At 37.7% G+C, this 19565-nt stretch overlaps 1 protein-coding gene and 1 long non-coding RNA gene across 11 annotated transcripts; both read left to right on the top strand.

The window, feature by feature from the left end:
* LOC110840086 (pyridoxine/pyridoxamine 5'-phosphate oxidase-like) lies at positions 1 to 4999 on the top strand. Of its 6 annotated transcripts, XM_087356507.1 has the most exons (8): positions 3 to 388; positions 1064 to 1144; positions 1433 to 1589; positions 2165 to 2264; positions 2588 to 2641; positions 3580 to 3785; positions 4338 to 4551; positions 4795 to 4999. In XM_087356507.1, the coding sequence occupies exons 1-7, from the start codon at positions 346 to 348 to the stop codon at positions 4501 to 4503; spliced, it is 807 nt and encodes a 268-aa protein (XP_087212633.1). In that variant the 5' UTR covers positions 3 to 345; the 3' UTR covers positions 4504 to 4551; positions 4795 to 4999. The 6 variants fall into 6 exon arrangements, with proteins under 6 accessions (XP_087212637.1, XP_087212633.1, XP_087212632.1 ...); XM_087356511.1 differs by having other exon boundaries at positions 1 to 388; positions 4319 to 4999; XM_087356506.1 differs by having other exon boundaries at positions 4338 to 4999.
* Positions 5000 to 10467: 5468 nt separating this feature from the next.
* Positions 10468 to 18704, top strand: LOC147872489 (uncharacterized). Of its 5 annotated transcripts, none has more exons than XR_015537216.1 (5): positions 10468 to 13321; positions 13522 to 13595; positions 13983 to 14094; positions 14247 to 14331; positions 15027 to 18704. It is a non-coding gene; the product is annotated as an uncharacterized LOC147872489 (long non-coding RNA). The 5 variants fall into 5 exon arrangements; XR_015537214.1 differs by having other exon boundaries at positions 10468 to 13384; XR_015537215.1 differs by having other exon boundaries at positions 10470 to 13321; positions 13522 to 13587.
* Positions 18705 to 19565: the final 861 nt, after the last annotated feature.

The raw sequence follows: 19565 nt of genomic DNA, 5'->3' as shown, positions 1-19565 counted from the left end.
GCCTGTCACAGTTTTTGTCAAATAGAAAAAATATGCTGAACAGCTTCAAGAAGATGTTATATTTTCAAACATAAGTATGCTTCTGGATCCTTTTGGAGATGTGGCTTGTGAAATTTTCTAACCTACAAGAGTATTGTGTTTCTGGAGAGAAGTTTTGTTTTGAAGTCTACTTGAATCTGAATAATTTTACTTCAGCATATTAGCAAATTGTAGACATTTCACTGAAATTAAAATTCTTTAAAAATGTATCGGTTTAAGATGTGTCTGGTATTTCCCGGGTGAACATACATACAGATGCTTGTTTAATACAACACATTTTTAGTTTTTAGTGGAAGATGTAATTGAATGAAAACATTTATGATCCTGTGTGATCTCTTGGACCAGACAGGTGAGAGAACCAGCTAACATGATGAACTATGTCAAAATACAGAATGATCAATGTTTTCTCAGGTGTCAGTAATGCTATCACTGTAACTAGTAATATCAATAATTTTATATAGATCTACTTTAAACAAGTATTTAAGGATGTTAATGAAACATGGATAAAAAAAAATAAGGAAGTAAAATTGTTTTTAAGAAGTCCAATAAAAAGGGGTAAAAAAAGACAAGGTTACTTGAACTATGCTGCTGTTATGCATAACCTACATCATCGCTTGAGAGACGTTTGTAGTCCAGTGGTTTGTGAGTGAAAAATGTTGCATACTGTGTTAATCTACCTAATTTTTTCTCTCATTTTAACTGACAGACATGAGAGCATTCTAAATTACCAAATTTAATAGTTTTGACAATTTACGAAAGAAGCAATACGTAATAGCATTACAGGTTATGTTGGTTCTGGATTAGTTTGCTATCACGTTTGCTATAGTTTTGTAAACAATTTTGTGTTTGCTTGAGGATTTCAATTAATCCTTCAGTGTCACGTGGAACATTTATTTAGTGTGCATGAATTGCAATCTAGATACGATAAGTGCAAGTTGTGCTTGAATAAAATAAAACTTCTATTTTCTGCACCTATATATACTGTCTGTAAAACGTTTTAATATCAGTTATATGTTGGTTTTAGAGACAGGAAGACGACAGCGTTTGAAATTAAATTGCGTGAAAATGTACGGAGCGAATGCCCCTTTCTATGTTGACATAGGAGGTAAGTATAGGTTAGGTAGACTCATGAAACAGTGTTGCGGTGGTTCTTTTAAAATTTGACGTGGTCATATTTGTCAGTTAAACTCTTACAGTACTCCACTAGAACCCTATTCTTTTTCATTTTGTTTTTTAACTAAAACCATGCCCATATTATCTTTTTTATGTAAAAATGCCACAAATAGTGTTGAGAGATGGCAGGAGAGATTATTTTCACTGATATTTATAAAAGGTAGATTTTTTTATAGTTCTGTGAAATGAATATTGCTTAATTACGAGTGTTTCTTTTCAGGCATGAGGAAGGAATACAAGGGGAAATCAGAAATATTTACAGAGAAAGATTTAAAAGGAAAAGAACCATTTGGTCAGTTTAAAGAATGGTTTGAAGAGGCATGTAATCATCCTTCAATACTAGAAGCCAATGCAGTGTGTTTAGCTACTGCAACAAAGTAAGCATATTTTGTCAAAGGTGAGGGCATGCAAATGTTTATTTTTCATTTTCATATTGTAGGCAGAACAAAAAAATGGGCCATAGCCAACTAAGTCTAAATGTGAGTTCTTTGGGGCTGTCTGTAATCCAGAAATAATTAACTGGAAACACATTAGAATATGTACATACAGCATAACAGTTTTGATGCATTTCCCTTTGAGCTTTGTGAATGACAAGGAAATTTCCCATGTGGGAAAAACATGTAAGACTTCACACAAAGTGCCTGTAATTGCTGTCAGATCTTAATTAAAATTGAATTATATTGACAAATTTTAGTAAAATACCTAGCATCAAATTCCTTGCAAGTCCATTCAGCCATTCTTAGGTTGTATGTGCAGATGAATTTTTATCTGTAAAATATCGTAAACATATGTCTATATGGTCTCGGTCCTGCAGATGAGTCAGGGGGACAATAACTTCTAATTAACAAGACATACCACTAGTTAGCCCACTTGCCCCCTTCACTCAGTCACATGATCTAGTTTATGATACTGTTACAACTGCATCAGTAAAATGAGGTGGCATTGCTTTCAGAAACGGCATTCCTTCAGCTCGGCAAGTGCTTCTGAAAGGATATGGAACAGAGGGCTTTAGATTCTTCACAAATTACAACAGCAGAAAGAGTCAAGAACTTGTAAGTATATGTAATGACTGGTCATGGAATTAAAATCGACATCGGAGTCAGAATATAGCATAGGCGGTGGATCATTGAGGTCTTGGTTGGTCAGTAACATGACTGGCTATATGCTAGTTGACCGGGAATTGATTCCCTTCTGGAGACAGGGTTTTTAATTCTTGCCATTTATATAAATTATGGAACACCTAATGAATCTGAATACACAAATGATTCTTCAGATGGCAAATGTGGTAAGAATCAATGAAGATTCAGCAAAAGGGAGACACACAATAGTTCATAATGTTTCAATAAAGTGATTAAATTTTTTATCGTGTTTTCAGGCTGAGAATCCTCATGCTGCTTTAAATTTCTATTGGGAAGCACTAAAGAAGGCTGTAAGTATATCAAAATATGCTGCTTTTACTAGATGGTCGGAAACAATTCCCACATACAGTGTGTCCAGAAAGACCCTTCGGGGTTTTGAAAAATTGTGGCGTGCAAACAAATTGAGCTAGCCACATGCGGTTTGCGGCAGATTACAGTGAAACTCTGGAAGATGGTGCTCCACCTCATTGGGGTCTGCAGGTATGCGCATACCTAGACAGGACATTTCCAGGAAGATGGATCGGCAGAGACGGTCCAATGCCTTGGCCTCCACGTTCACCAGACGTAACACCACTGAATTTCTTCCTGAGGGTCATATCAAGAGCAATGTGTTCCGAACACCAGTTAACAGACTTGATTACCCAAAGACCCGTATCAAGAATGCGATCTCGGCTATTCCAGCGGACATGCTCCACAGAACATGGCAAGAGCTCGAATATTGTCTGGACGTTCTCCGTGCTACCAAGGGAGCCCACATCGAGGTCTACTGATGTCAGTGAAAAACTTCCAGAGTTTCACTGTAATCTGCCGCAAACCGCATGTGGCTAGCTCAATTTGTTTGCGCGCCACAATTTTTCAAAACCCCGAAGGGACTTTGTGGACACACTGTATTTCTCTCGTAATATAGGAAGTATGTGTGTGCGTGTATCCAACTTTAATTTCACGCAGAAATTGACTGCGTGCACATTTTATTAAAATGCACGAAGTTCAGCATGAATTACTAGCTGTTCTGTGAAAGGTTGTGAGAGTGGCTGATTCATTACACCGGAACTGTGTTGGACCAAACATCTTCTGACCATAAGAAACGAACATGATGTTTAGCACAGGGCCTCAGACTTAGGCAGATGCTTAGAAATGATCTAATCAGCACAAAGTATTTTCTGTGTGACTTTTAAAATTATTTTAATTAGGTTTTTCTTCACTGTTACCCACTTTGTCTTGATCCAAGGTTCGAGTGGAAGGTCACGTAGAGAAAGTATCAGCGGCTGAGTCAGATGAGTACTTTCACTCTAGATCCATACCAAGCCAGATTGGTGCCGTCGTGAGTGAACAGAGCAAGCCCATTGCCAGTAGGGATGTCCTTACGAAGAGAAATGCAGAGCTGTCAGAGGAATATGGCGATGGCTCAGAACAGGTTCCTCGTCCTGAACACTGGTAAATGCGATATTTAATTTCATGTGGTTTTTATTCCTACTGTTAGTTATTACGTAAATGAACATTATATTTGTCATGTTTTCTGTATTCTCTTGCTTGAATATTAAGGCATGATTTGGAGTATTAGCGACTAACACTTTGGAGTAGATTTCATCTTGAACGAAGTAGTCACGTATCTAATTAAGAAATTCCATGCTGTTTGTGGTACTATTGGATTTATTTCTGTGTTGAGAAGAGTTCATTACTGGTCCCTGTCCTGAACCAAATGAATCTAGATCTCAGTCTTCTATCATTTCTTTAACGTCCATGTCAATGTCCTATACAGGTCTTTCAAGCTCTTTCCTTCAAGTTTTCAACCAACAATTTTTATGCATTTCTCGTCTTTCCCACCACAACCTGTGATTTGGTCACCCTAATGTTTATTGAAGAGTACGAATTTTGACGCTCCTCATGACGCAGTTTTATCCCACCTCCTGTCACTTCATCCCTGTGTAAAAATGTTTGATTGAAAGCAAGGCTTAATGAGAGTGAAGTGTGGGCGTTCTCTTACAGGGGAGGGTTCCTTGTTGTACCTGAAGTAATAGAGTTCTGGCAGGGGCAGACTGACCGTCTGCATGACAGGATTCGGTTCAGGAGGCAGAAGAATGAGGATGAGCCTGACGGAGTCCTGCTACATCAGGGTGACAATGGCTGGGTATATGAGAGACTTTCACCGTGAATAATGGACTGGTTACATATAATCTTCTTACCAGTACTTCTGAATTTGGTGAATATAACTTGTACCTTCACATGAGAACTAATTAAGAAGCGGATCTAATTTAGGTTTTATGTTCACATTGCTGTAGAACTCGAAAATGAACGTGAAAGTTAAGATGGCAAAATTGTTTATTTGCAATAACACATGAAATGGTATATGGCCAGAAGTATTCAGTACACTGTTAAAAAAAACGGTATGCAGTATTAATACAAATAACAATATATGTCAACACTTTGTTTAAAATTATTTTAGTCACAAGGCTAACAACCTTGCACCGTAAAAAGGAAGATGTTTCAAAGCCTCGGACAGACGGACCTAACAGAGGACCGAATGGAAGAGGAGAATTGAGGAGGCCATGGACTGAATACGGATAGGAGAGCTGTAGAAGAAGAAGAAGTGGGTATGTCTTGTATTATGTAATTACTGTACTTTCTTTCATTACAGAATATTTCTGGGAGTGTTCTTTAATTTTGAACAAAAATGTTTCCCAATTTTTTCTTGATCCCTATTATCCTCTCTCTAGTTTATCACTGTTTAATCCAATTATGATTAAAATTGATCTACAAACAAAGGTGTGTTTGCAAAAAGTGCTCTTCTTGAAGGTGTTATGTGATCATGTGCAAAGATCTAGTCCACTCTGAAGCTGTTCAGTGCAAACAATTTTGAGACTACGCGTTTTAAGGACTCGAGTAAGACCTATAGGTTGTTGCACCGTGTAGATTTGTAGAAGGTTATCGACGTTTCAGAGGTGTTTGCTGCTGCCATCATCAGTGTGATCTTCATACTCACCACCATGAGAATCTCAGTCCTACATTCACAGGTTATGTTTTCATTTGGTTAAACAGTCCACCAGCATAGAATAATATTTCAAGATGTATATGGAAAGGAATCGTTTCTGTTGGTAATAAATTCACAAATACGAAGGCTGTAAAGCAGACAAACTAAAGATTTGAACTTCACTACGAAAAATTTATCAGTTTAGATATATACAAGTCCATTTAAAGTTATTTTCAACGTCGGTAGTCTCAGTTGCTGTATAGTATAATATTGTATAAGATGGGAAATTAAGTAATGAAGGGTTTGGCGACTATGGTGCAGTTCCAGAAAATCAGTAACACAGATAACTAGTTGCATATAACCTTTTCATTTAACTTATTTAGATTAAAGTGTTCTCTGCATTTTATTTTTAAATTACTCCAGAAACTTCAATTTCACTCTTTATTTTCCAAATGCATTCTTTGCAATAATTTATACGTAACTGGTTTTTATCTTTATTTATAACACATACAGATATGTTGTTGCCAAGCTGTCTGTACTTAACAATTACACAAACTTCATAGTGCAAGCCTTCACCAGAGGCTGACAGTCTGTTGGCTAGTAATATAATTCCACCTTTCTATCAGCCTAAAGGTACGCTGGCATATTCACGAAAACCTGCATGGCATCGTACTGCAGTCAGAAAAAATTTACAGTATCTGGCTACATATTCATCATATTGCAAAATGTTAAAAATAAAAGTTATGCCTTCTCAAATCTTTATTATCATAATATTTATTTTGTAGGTTTTTCAAAATAGCACTGAATTTAAATTTAAGAGAAAGGTACAGAAAATGGAACAAATACTTCGGTAAGAGTTATTACTTAACCTCAATTTATGCCTTTGCACAATACGAATGCATTACTTCATATTTTTGCCCCTAGAGGGGGACTGCTGCGCCATCTGGTGGCGAAGGCAATAACTAATGGGCCCGCGAAAATTTTCTGGCCCGTATTCCTCGCATATCTTAGCTCCCGGATACAAGCCTGGAAATTGAAAGTTGGAAGTATTTAATTTATTGTAAGAGTAATGCAACCTGTAATAAATATCTGCCCTGTTTTCAGTGATGAATGATAAATATTGCACCCTTGAAGTGCAGTGCATTTGCGATGGTAGGTATGCAAGGGTAGAAAAGAGAGTATTATACAATGAATAAAAAATAAATGAGAACTTTGGGTTACACAGAGTAGAATATACCACAGAATGAATGGCATTATGTTCATTAACTGGGTTGAGAGAGGTGGTGCACTTGTATGGCAATATATTTTTAATATTCAACTCGTATCTTCGATAAACAGCCCGTCATATTGATTTCCACGTGACTATTTCATACTTGCTTGTAGACCCAGTCTTATATTATTTGTGATATAATATTTTTGTTAAACTAATTTTTTTCCAAAAAAAATAGATAGTCAAGTGCTAATATTCTGTGTTTAATGGAACGTAAGTAAAACTCTTTAGGCCCATGTAGTGCTGTGCAATTAAAATTCATGTGAATTGAGGTTATTAAGTTTTAAGTATTTTAATGTGAGATTGTGCCTTAACAAAGAACTGGGGTCTAGACCTTTTATAGGACTAGGTTTTTGATTGGTGTATGAGGGTCTGGGATTCCTTGTAGGTTTCATTTTGAGATTTTAGGGAGATGGTGGAGAGTTTGGAATACAAGTAAGGTGAATACCATTGGAGGGGTGGGTTGTCTTCTGGGCTTTATTTGTTTTTGAGAGGTATGGTGTGATTCCAGATTAATAGAGTTTCCTCTGAAGTGCTTTAAGCTTTAATTGGGTTTATATCCCATGAAATACTTATTTAACTTCAGTGTGGTTATTGCCTTGAGAAGGGTTGGTTTCTGCATGTGGTGGGTTTTTCTTAGTTTCTCTTTTGTAGTGGTAGTGATCTTTATTAAAACTTTTGTAATTTGTAATAGTAGTTTTTTCACTTTTTTCTGTTTAGTGTGTTTGGTTACTTAAAGAGCTGTTGGGTTATTAGTGGGATTTTGGGTATATTATGTGGTGTTGGTAATTTGTTTTTTATTGTGTTTTGAAGACTCTCAATCCTTCTCAAGTTAAAGTTTTTTTGAGACCTCAGAGGTGTGCATAGTTTCCTGGTGTTCTCTTCGAAATTCTTGGTGTTGTTTTGTTTTCAAGTTACATCTGGAGTTACAGGGTCTAAGAATTTTCAAACTTGTAAGGGTCTTGAATCACTTCAGAGGACTTGGGCTTTTTAAAGCATTCTGGGTTACCGGAAGACATCTTAGGGTTATCATGCTAGGCTCTTGTTAGGTTCTTGTTCCCTTTCTCTGTTATTAAGTGTTTTCAGAATTTTAGGTGTCTTGATTTTCAGGACTGGGCTTATTTATTTATAGGTTCTAATTTTTCCCCAAGGCTGTGGGGTCATGTGAGAGATGTTATTGGTTTTGAGGGGGATTGTTTGTGCCAGCAGTTTGTTTTCTTCAGGGGTTTGTCTTATAGTTGAGGGGTTTAAATTCCATTGGTATTATTGCATGTGTGTTAGGAGTCTCATGTCTTCTGGGGTTAGATTTGTTTTGAATGTTCTTTGGGTTGTTTGATCCATTCTGGACTTGTCATTGCAGTCTGGATCGTTGACTTGAGGGTTTATTATTATTGCAAGCATAATTTTTTTCTCAGGATTTCTTTAATGTAAGGTGAGTACTTTAAGGTGCGGTGAGTGCTGTTGGCTGGGGTGAGTTCTGATGTCTGAATTCGTTACTGTTAGGGAGTGAGTGTAATGTTTGTGGCGTCTATTTTGATATGTGTTGTGTGGCTTTGGGATGGTGTGGGTTGTGTCCAGTTTGTGGTCACAAAATGTCCAACGTTTCTAGAACTATCTCTTACCCCATCATTAGAGTTCTAATGTGACATGATGGGGGCAGAGATGGTTCCAGAAACGTTGGTCTCTTCATGTAGGCATTTGACGCTGCTGATTACCCAAGAAGATGTTCTTTAGCTTAGTCTGCAGATGATAATTATGATTCTTGTTTTCTGTGGTCACACAATTTGTGAAATTTATATAAAAAAATGTAGCCCCTTTCGATTCCGGCCACATAAGTCGTTGACGAAAAACAAAGATAGAAAACAAGTCCCCATTTTCCCCAGCTGTGTCGAAGCGTGTATATGCCGTATGACCTCTGTTTACCAGCCGCTGTGCTCGCTCGTGTTCTACAGGCTGCATACAAATTCCTTCAATCCCAGGGTAAAACATAATGCCACTGGTGAGCTTTCAGGTTCTCATGGCGGCAGGTATAACATCCCAAAAGAGCCATCTTAATAATTTGCCATTTTATCGGTATGGGCCCCCTCTTGGAAGTCAGGCATGATCTTCCATTTACGCGGTCTTCTGGGTTATGATGATAAGAGGTCATCATCTATCAACGTCTGTGAGGAAGGCATCTGGTTCTTGTTTATAAAACAGCACTGCTATTCTTATAACGCCAGAAAAGACACAGCCCCTCCCCCCCAAATACATCCATCCCGAAGCTGACGACTGCATTATCTGTCGAAACGTTGTAATACCTTGAGAATACGACGCGGATTATTGTTTCTCGGCTTCGAGGGCGAAGTTAAACATCGTTGATGATACAGGAAAATGTATTTGGGGTGGCGAGACTTTACATGCACCCTGTGCATTGTCATTCTTTCTGTTATGCTACCCCCTTTTTCCTTCCGCCCCCGTCATGAACAACAACGACTTTCAACCCCGTTCTTGTTAGACCGGTTTACCGTCATTTTTTTAGAGGCCTGGTTCTTCATTCTGCTCTTGGCTCCGGTGCAGGCAACGCAGTTTCTGTAAGTAAGGAAATGTTTCGCTTTTTCGTAGTGTTTTCTTGTTAAATGCTGCTTATACTTTACTATGACCTCTATTTCTTAGTTTCGAGTAAATTATTTTCAACTCTAAAGACGTATCAGTGTAATCTTGTTTTATCATTCTTTTTTTAATACTGTTTGTGATTTTTATAACGTTTAGTTAATTATGCAATTAATGGTCTTAGAGCAACAGACATATTAGAGAGGTGTGTAGAAACATGCTGATTTAGAAGTAGTTTAGTAAAGAATGCAGTCTATACGTAGATTACCGCAATATTTTGAGTAATTATAAAATGCACTTCATTAAATCTGCATGTGGTTGGTGACGTTGCAAATAGCCACTAGTAAGTGAATATAGTTGTTTTAAGTTGGCGATTGTCGGAAATATGAAAGGGTATTGATCAAATTGTGGCAGAACTAATACAAACATGAGGTAGAAATAAGCATTGAGCGATCAACTAAATTATAATTCGAATAAGAAATAATTGCTGTGTAGTGTAAATAGCATAATTTAATTGTTCCTCTTTCAAAAGACGCGGATAAACTTGTAACTATCGAGTAATAAGACGTTTAACTATGCAAGAAAAGATTATCGGTGGTCGTCAGCATGAATTTCGACGTAGTCGAAGTTAATCGTCTAAGTAGGCGAGAGATTGGGTTCCAATGGGGCAGCTGGCGTAAGGAAAGGCCGTAGTTCTGAGGAAACGCATTGTAAAATATTTTCATGAAATGTGGTATACCGTACCGATTAAACTTGTTAAAAATGTCCCGAAAAATCAGAAATTGCGCGATGAGTTTCCTATTCAGAATAGTCTGAGACTAGGACATGTTTCATCGCCACTGCTTTTAAATCCTGCTTTAGAATATACGCGAACAAAATCCGAGAGGGAACTGGAATTGAACGGGGCTTCCGGCCTGTTTTGGAGAGCGAAAGAGAGGTTCAGTAAAAGAGACGAGCACAAAAGCTGGCAGAGGAATATAAATACGGCCAGTTCTGATAATGACTCGTGTTGTTTGGATTTAACGCGATGGAAATATTTGGGGACATTTTTCGTGACGCGTTCCAACACGTGGCAGAGGGCCACTAGAGAAGTCCGCAAATAGAGGTTTCATGGGGACTGCTGTCGCGTTATAGTAGAACTGATTTACCACCTGCATGTGTTCTGATTATGGAGCCATGGACGTGGAAGGAATCATGAAGTATTGGACAAAATCGGTAACAGTATTAAGCTTTCTATAGACTTCAAAGAAACCAGGATTAATATTGGTCTTTTGCATGCTTTAGTCCCCTCCAAAATCCAACCCTTGGCGTCCACGTCGCGGAGGGGGGTAACGTCCTCGGACGGCTAACAGGGCTCTGGTCCACCGAAGCCAGGGTGGCTGCATGGCACAAAGGATCCCTTCAGGGCACTGCCGCCTTAGTCTGCTCTCAGTATCAGCCAGCCTGGGAAAGTTTAAAAGACAACCGGAGGCAGAAGCCCAGCAGTTGTCAGAAAACTACCAGAAAAGTTCTGTGATATGGAGTCTCCATTTTAAAGCTGGTCATTCTCAGCAGGGAGTCAATATTTCTGGCATACCACCACAGAGAGCTGGCATTTGCAGCAGACCCATGGAAGAATGTGATAAACAGTTTATAGCCTTGTGGCCTTCTGGTCGACAGGCAACATTTGGCACAGACTGCGTGTCTGGAATGCCAGAGAGAGCCAAGATGGTACCAGGGGCATATGAAAACTGGGGTACATGACACTACCCAAGTTTAAGGAGGCTCTGACCAGGGTGCTTACAAGGCCCAGGTCGAAGGGCAGTACCCCAAGTAAAGAGGTCAATCCTCTAGATCGACCCAGGGGTCTACAGGGAGGCCATGATCATGGCCACCAATGAAAGCTCTTCAATAAAGAGCTTTTCATGATTTTGACATCTGTCAGTCATTTAGCGAAATCGGACGATTTTCATGAGATCTTGGCTGGGGGCTGCTGGTAGGTTAGAAGAAAATGAAGCGCAAAATATCAGTTAATGGTCACTTGAAGCCCATGCCCATTTATTTACATGCTTCAGTCCACATGTGCCATTGTTTGCTTTCTTTAATTACTAATTTTTGTGCTTTTCTCCAACTGAAAATATACTCAGGCTGGTTGTGTATTTTTTACGCAATTCTGTTGTTTATGCATGCAGAATATGTGACGTTATTTTAATGTTTCTGAATTGGCCTATTTGTCGATTGATACATGCTCATATTGCATTTCTTTGTTATGTACTCCCACATTATTGAAATGTGACAGAATCCTTTAAACATGCTCTTAATTATAGATAATTCCACTTGCATGTGTTGTGTGTACGCTGCATAGCATTTTACATCACATTTTCTTTATATTTTCCCAAGTGCTGTGCTCTTCTATACCTGTTAAAGTACAGATAATTATTGAAGGTTGTGTTTGTACACATCTCATTTATGCCACTGAGTTACTACGTACGGCCTACATGTGATGCTATTTTAATTTAATTTTTCTTAATTGTCCTATCTGTTGCAATGATGTATGTGTTCATATTGAATTTTTGTCGTGTTTTTTCACTGTTGAATTGTATAAAATTGATTAAACTTCCTGTTAATTGTTCATAAAATACAATTTTCCATGTGTCCATTGCAGATATGTAATCTGTACCACATCTGCCTGTTGATGTTTTTCCGTCTGCTGGGAAGAGGCAACCAATCTGAATTGAGAGGGAAATGAGCATGCCAGGTGGAATGCAAAGTGACCTGTTTCTGTGACGAGTGTAATTTTTGCTTCAGAATGTTATGCAGGAGCTTTGAAGTTTCAGGGAGCCATGAAATACTAGAGAAGAGAGGTTACAGTACTTGTTACTACGAGGCGTCGAAGAAACCTGATCTAATTCTTGTGTTCATGTGTTTCAGTGCAAACTTGCCATCGGGCCATTATCATTTGCTTTCTGGGAATTCTGTGATCTGCTGTTGTGTACTTAAATGTGTATTCAAATTTGTTGTGCGTCTTATTTATTGTGCTGTTATTTGTACACTTATTATTTCAATCCTAATTTTTTTGTATGTTCACATTGCATTTCTTGCTTCTCTAATTCCCCATTAATTGTGATACAAAGTAAAATTAATTGAAGTTGACATTAATTATATTCTTACCATGCAAATGCTGGGCTTATTTATATTGCATGCATATGTTGAGTGTACTTCATTTTGATGTTTTTCTTCCTTCGTTGTGAATTTGATATGCGTGTGCTGATTCTGTTGTATTATTTCATGCCAATTATAACACAAGTTTCATCTTAAGGCTAATATCTCGATGCACACGAGATATGTTTGTCTGGGAGTGTTTTAAAACCTTGATTTCAGGAGTTCCCTCATAGGCCGGCCACATTTATTGGCGTTTACAAGGCAACGAGTCTGAAGTGGCAGGAAAATGAGCATGCCTGGTGGAATGCGAAGTGAGTTGATTTTCTGTGATGAGCGTAATTTTTGTTCCAGAATGTGGGGCAGAGAGCCTTGATGTTGGAGGGAGCCATGAGATACTGGAGAAGAGAGGTTACAGTACTTGTTACTACGAGGCTTCGAAGAAACCTGATCTAATTCTTGTGTTCATGTGTTTCAGTGCAAACATGCCATCGGGCCATTATCATTTGCTTTCAGGGCATTCTGTGTTCTGCTGTTCTGTACATAAATATGTATTAAAATTTGTTGTATATTTTGTTGTATGTATTGCTTATTTAACTGTGTTATTTTTTATGTGTATTGTTTGTTTATATTCCAATATTTTGATATCGTATATTCATTGCATGTTCATATTGCATTTCTTGCTTCTTTAATTCCCTGTTAATTAAATGTGATAGAGAGTAAAATTGATATTAATTATATTCTTACTACGAAAATGTTCCCTTATTTATATTGAGTGTATTTCATTTTGATGTTGTCTTGTTATTTGTATCCTTTTATGCATTTTATATTTTTTGTGCTCCAAGCTCTCATACTAAAGCTGCTGTATTGACGCACACAGGACATATTCTTTGCCTGGGGCTGTTTTGAAAGTATTTCAGGGATTCCGACATCAGGCCATGTTGATGGGTATTTGCGAACGATTGTGGGGCCTGTCTGCTGGGAAGAGGCAACCAATCAGAAGTGACCGGAGATTCTGAAGCAGGATGTGTGAAGAAAGTAGAGATCGCCTGGTAGATCATTTTTGTAGGTGGTCCTAAATTAGTACTATTCACATTTTATTCCCCGTGGGCCTTTTTCAAAGCATGAGTTCAGGTTCCCACCTTAGGTAGTGTTCCTGTGTGTAAAGGACATATTGTGATGAATTAATTTTTTTCTTCCAGAGGCAGTCATTCAAAATCAGCTACTCAAATGCCATAGCAACCACAAAAGGCATAGAAAGTGAGACAGTACGTGGGTAATGTATAGAAATCACTTAAGCCTGTGATTTAACTTTAGGAGACATTCTTTTAGTATACGAAATTCTTATCAAATGTAGGGTATCAATAAACTCAGTTTAGCTACAAAGAAAAGTTTGAAACTTACAAAAATGTTTGGTATACTCACCATTCAATGGTCTGATGTAAAGGATGATTTATTTCTAGTGCCACAAGTATTTTTCTCTTGTCTCCTGAATGAAGGACTCGTTCAAGTAGTTAGGAGTAAGTGTAATAAGTTAAAATTGCTTTCTTGATGATCAGCCAAAGTTTCAAGTGAAGACAAAATCCCAAAGCCCGTTATAAGAGGAGAGGAATTAGTTCTGAAAAATTCTGTTCATGGAGACAAACCAATTGATATGTTACAGCCATATCCAATGTATGTCTGAAGGAAGTGCTGGGTTGTTTGCTACCAGGAAGACCATCAAGAGGTGGAGGGATAGAAGAGGTCCAGGATAGTGGCAGGGAGACGACTGGAAGGTCAGTGGATGGGTGGAGAATTTTAATATCAATGAGCACATGTTTCTTTTCAATGTTTCATGAAATTTAACAATATTTCATAAGTAATTAAAATAGTTTTTAATAGCAATGCTTTCAATTTCTCAGATTGTTTTCTCTGTTTTAAATTTCAGGGACAGTGTCGGCAGAACACGGCTACCCGTCTCGACAGCGTCTCATGAGTAGGTTCATGCATCATTGCATCATGAATAATTACTGGTATTATCCCCGTTTCATACAAAATGTAGTGTATCAATGAAGGTTGTGTAGTTATTGAAGATGTTTTTAGGTGACATCCATCCTAAAATAAATGCAGGAACAACTTTGTTACACCTGACATTCATGTGTATTCCTAGTATCATAAGGAGAAACATAGGACATAGATGTGTGTTCCTGTTGCATCTCCTGCATTAATGACTGAGTTCAAATGTTTAGAACTAAAATTGCCTTCTCTTAAGATCAGTACTGCTACCAATGCGAGATGAAATTCAAAAGCGTGTGATCAGAGAAAGGGTATCAGTTTAGCTACTCTGTTTGTTGTGGTATAAAGTCAAAATAACTGATGTGTTACAGACTTGTCCAAACTATGTGTGAACGAAGTGTTGGGTTGGTTTCCACCGCGAGAAAATAACGGAGGAAGACCAAGAAGGAATTTTAATATTACTAAACCTATTGCTGTATTTGCGTATGTTTCATGAAACTGATACATACACCATAAATAATCGAAATAATTTTCACTAATAATGTTCATAATATCTTCTCAGGTACTTGGATTAATTATTATATTTGTTTTCCTTTAGTCATGCCTGTACTTTCTAATATTGGAATTTTCACCGGCAAGCTATCTTTTACCAATATTTTATATAATACAATGCACAAAGAAGAATTTCTTGCATAAATATTCCTAATTCCAGGGACAGTGTCCACAGAGAAGGGCCACCCACCTTGAAACATCGTCTCGAGATGTGGTTCGTGCAGTCGTGGAGTTGCTATGGGTGTGAGGCATGGTGGCAGCAGTTGCAATTGGGCACTTCAAGTTGTCTGTGGTTCAGATGACACGGATGTAACGGGGCTGACCAAGCTGTCCATTGGCAGGTAGTCAACGTTCAGGGCATAATGCAAGTGGACAACGGGTGACTGAAGACCAGTGAATGACTGAAGAATATAATCTGTGATGTGAAAGAGAAGTGAAGGCCGAGTGTCACAGCTTGGGTGCAAGAATTGAGCCCTGATTTTGTCTCATGTGGAGGTTTTATGTGTTGTGTTGTACCATTCATGAAGTCTGCAAACATTTTGGAGGAACATAATTGCCTGTTCGTCTGACGTTGAAGATGAGACATTCTTTACTCCTGCGCAACTTGGAGTTGAGGGGTCAGCTGCAGGCCCTAACCAACTTGCCCTGAGAAGAAGCTTTTCGTAAGAAGCAAAAGGCCAAATGGGTCACGCTTCTGGAGGGAATGAAACTGGTGGTCCAGCTTGTGACTGAGCTACATATTGTGGTATGTGACATTGTAGTGTTTATGTATCTGCTACGTGTATCCTGAGATTTCATTCTATCCCCTCAATTATTGGTATCTTGTTGGCCCACATTCCTTACAGGCACAGAAAGGAAACAAAACAGGCTTACATGTTCACCGCGAAGTCTGCGTTTGTCCCTCTTGCAGGAGTCAAATGAATTCACCAATTTTCATGGACAATTAGCCATTAGGCGTGGCGCGTATCTTGTACTTCTCAACCTTTTACAACTTGTAGTTTTAACAGATTATTGAAACCATTGCAATTTTCATCTGGTAAAAAGCTAACTGGCTGGGACATATTATGAGAAGGAATGGATTAGTGAGTGATATCACCGAAGGCCAGGTTGAAGGAAAGAGAGGACTAGGAAGACGATTGATACAGCTAACCGACGACCTTAAACAAGGAAAGAAGATGACGTTCCAGGAATTAAAGCGAGAAGCCGAGAATAGGGACAACTGGAGAGCTCTGTTTGGGCAGAGCAATGGACCTGTTGTAAGACAGAACTCTTAATAATAATAATAATAATAAATTTCTTGTGGAATTTAATACATCGAAGTGACTGATGATTAAAAAGTTTTTAATTTTAGGTGTTTGACAGTGCAAGTAATGAAATATTGAAGGTACACACGCAAAGTTTAATATGGAGATAAATCTTAAACATATCGTCTACATCATTACATTAATTTTAGGATACTTACTTTTTTGACAATAGTATTTCTTAGTTGTTTAATGGAAACTGATTTATGTTGCACATTCATAAAACATAGTCTTGAATTATTTTGGTGTTGCCCAATTATATTATTACTGTCCTTACTATATGGACGTGATGTTAGCATTCATCATTCTGCAGTAGGTGTTGTAAAGCGATATTTATATTTTAATTTGATGCTTGCGTGGTTAGAGAATATTAGTATTTGAACTACACAGTGGCCTGGAAGAGGGCTGTTCGTTAATTTCATGGTTTTAATAGGTCTCTGGTTGAAATGCCATTACAGTACATTGAATGACGTAATCACTGCCTCGTTTGTAATCGTTTCCACTTTGATAGGGACCGGCCATTATGTCATAAAATTCCATATGTATATTTGAAACAACTGAAAATGTTAAATGAGAAGAAGTAATTACTTAAGGACCCACAGAGCAGCAAAGTTCTAATCAAAAAGTGACACAACCGTGTTGAGTAGGTCATCAGTTTCATGATTGCATATCAAGAAATATAATTCATAGATTGTTTTATGTGGCTAAGAGTAACTGATGAAGTCTTTCTTGCTGTGACCATTTCTGCGTGAATTTAGTTTATTGGTGTAGTAGTAGTGCATGCAGTTGAAGTAGCAGTGAGTAGCATGATTTGTGCTAATTTGAATTGCATGATGCAGAATTGTTGGTTGTGTGTAGGTAGATCATGTGTGAACATAAATTACGAATGTGCCATTTGCTATTGATAAACTGAAACAATATTTATATTTCTGCAGTTTTGTGTACTCTGAAATTTGTGCTAGAATGTATTTATTGAAATTCTGAAGAACTTGTTTTGTGGGGGGCTTGAATTACTCTCATATAAGAGCATCGAAGTGCATGTTGAGAAAGGACGTATTGCGCTTCTGGATTGTGTTGGGCACTTTGTGCGGATGAGTTTGTTTTGGAAAGATGTCGCGGTGATCCTGCAGATGGGTAATGCGATTTGTATACCTTAATCCGTGCCTATGCTACGTTGAGCGCGATACACGTTACCTTTGCGATAATAAGCGTTTGCATTTGATTTTGAAAACTGCCGTTGTTTCTCGCCGGATTGTTTCAGCTGCCAGTTGTGCGTTCTGGTGAAGAGTTATCTTATATCCCAAGAAGACATTTTGATGTTGCTGTTTCAACTTGCTCCATGAAGAGTATGAAGTTGAGCTGCTCCATTATATTAAGCAATCGCTCATGTTCACTTTGTTCTTCATAAATGAAGATGGGTGATACGGGAATCAATTTGCTGTAACGGTCAAAATGACTTATGTACAAATATGTTCTCTGTAAGCTGAGGTGGGTGATATGTGACTGAATTTGGCGTAATACGAAAATGATGTATAAGTGTATTGTCTGTAATAATTTCCTGTATCTGGAATAACTTACTGATACTGGTGTTTCATGTTACAATGTGTATAAAGCGATGTAATGTGTTTTGCTTGTGTAAAGAGTTAGGAACTTGGCCCTGTATACTGTATTTTAAAAAGGTTGTGTTTCTGTTTTTTTATTTTGAAATGTGTGTGTTACTTATGTGCTGGTTTGTACTGCTACTTGTGAAAATGTGTATAGCCAACAGTGAGATTAAATATTGCTGATGTTTTGATGTGTTATTCAGCACAAAATGAGACTATCTGTATGTTAATCACAAGAATTTTGTAGTACCTTGTTTGCCAAAATGTAACCGTCTCATCCTGGAGGTGGCATAAATTGCCTTCTTTTTAATCATGACATAAGGCATTGAAGTGGGGTAACCTGTATGGCAGTAAGTATGTAAATGTTTCTGTGATTCTAATTGTAGTCTGCAATGTACATATGCTGCTGGGATTTGAGAAAAACTTTGAAATTTCTTGTAGTGCCCATTGTTATGGCACTGGCATTTTGAATCTCAGGTTTAGTGTGGTGAGAGTTATGCAACCTATCCTAAAGTTCTGTCCTTATATTAGTGATGAATGACAACAATTGCTCACTTGAAGTGCACTGCATTTGATGATGTGAGGTTAAGAAAGAGAAAGTGATATGTAATGAATACAAAATAAATGGGAAATGATGGTGGATACACAGATTGGAATATTATGCAGAATGAATGGCATTAAGGAAGTTTGTTAACAAAGATGTAGTAGGCTGTAAATATGTAAACATGTTTCAGTGATTTTAATGAGAGTCTGTAATGCATAATTGTTGTATGTTTAGTATTGTGCCAAGTGTAAACTTTGAAATGCCTTGTAATGTTCATTGTTACAGCATTGTTGTTTTGATGTTGAAGTGTAATGTGGTAAGAGTCGTGCAACGTATCCTAAAAATCTGTCCTTTTGTAGGTGGCAAATAAAAAATATTGCTCCCTTGAAGTGAAGTACATTTGGGAAGGTAGGTACTGAATAACAATTAAATGTGATGTGATGTCTGATAAGTAGAGTAGAATATAATAGAGAATGAATGGCATTAATAAAGTATGCTACGAATAGAGAGAGAGAAGTTAGGGCGCTTTCCCAATTGTTCTGGGTATCAGTTTTGAAACAATTTTTCAGCAGTAAACTAATTAATGTCAAATAGTAATTAAAGAGTTGAAATTAGGGATTAGTCAAAGTTAAGAGGAGTAAGTTTCCCCAGCCTAAATCCTTCTTTACTCGATCAGTCTAATTATATTTGCCAAAAAGTACAACTAAGAATGTCCTCATTATGCAACTTTGACCAGTGTCATAGTAATTCATCCCTCTTAGGTGTAAATATTATCCTCCTCAGCACCCTGTTCTGAAAAACACTCGATCTGCGTCTTCCCGTTGGTGTCAGAGATCAATTGTTACACCTGTACATAACCACAGGTAAAGTATTATATTGTGGATCTTAAAATTTATGTTTTTAGACAGGCGATGAAAAGGCACAAAGTTGTGAATTGAATGGCAGCAGAAATTACCCAAATTGAAGGTGAATTTTTAGTGTCACTCCAAAATACTGAAATTCGCCACACACGTATGTTCTGATTTTGCCCTGCTTTCATGCTCTATGGTTCAAGATCAGGAATGACGTGCTTGCAGTGTGTGTGTGTGTAGAGGAGCATGGAAGATGTCAGGAAGCACTGACGTCGAACAGGATGTTTGTGGATTGAAGAAGGAAAGAAACAGTGAGAGGTGAAGATTTAATTAGAGAAGAAAGAGATAATGAAATGATGGAGTAGGTAGGAAGAGTGAAAAGAGAAAACAAAAGGATGA

The sequence above is a fragment of the Zootermopsis nevadensis genome, unplaced genomic scaffold (assembly GCF_977971745.1).
Source record: "Zootermopsis nevadensis isolate Lab colony 2312 unplaced genomic scaffold, Znev_1.0 Znev_ptg000027l, whole genome shotgun sequence".
NCBI lineage: Eukaryota > Metazoa > Arthropoda > Insecta > Blattodea > Termopsidae > Zootermopsis > Zootermopsis nevadensis.
Note: the sequence above shows the minus strand (reverse complement) of the source record. Positions and strands in the feature narration are given on the sequence as shown.

What these genes read in the sequence shown, in the direction of transcription:
- LOC110840086 (XM_087356507.1), top strand. Translation starts at nt 346, where the DNA reads ATGAAAACATTTATGATCCTGTGTGATCTCTTGGACCAGACAG. An exon ending in TGATCTCTTGGACCAGACAG is followed by an intron (nt 389 to 1,063) that starts GTGAGAGAACCA and finishes TGTTGGTTTTAG; the next exon opens with AGACAGGAAGACGACAGCGT. An exon ending in TTTCTATGTTGACATAGGAG is followed by an intron (nt 1,145 to 1,432) that starts GTAAGTATAGGT and finishes GTTTCTTTTCAG; the next exon opens with GCATGAGGAAGGAATACAAG.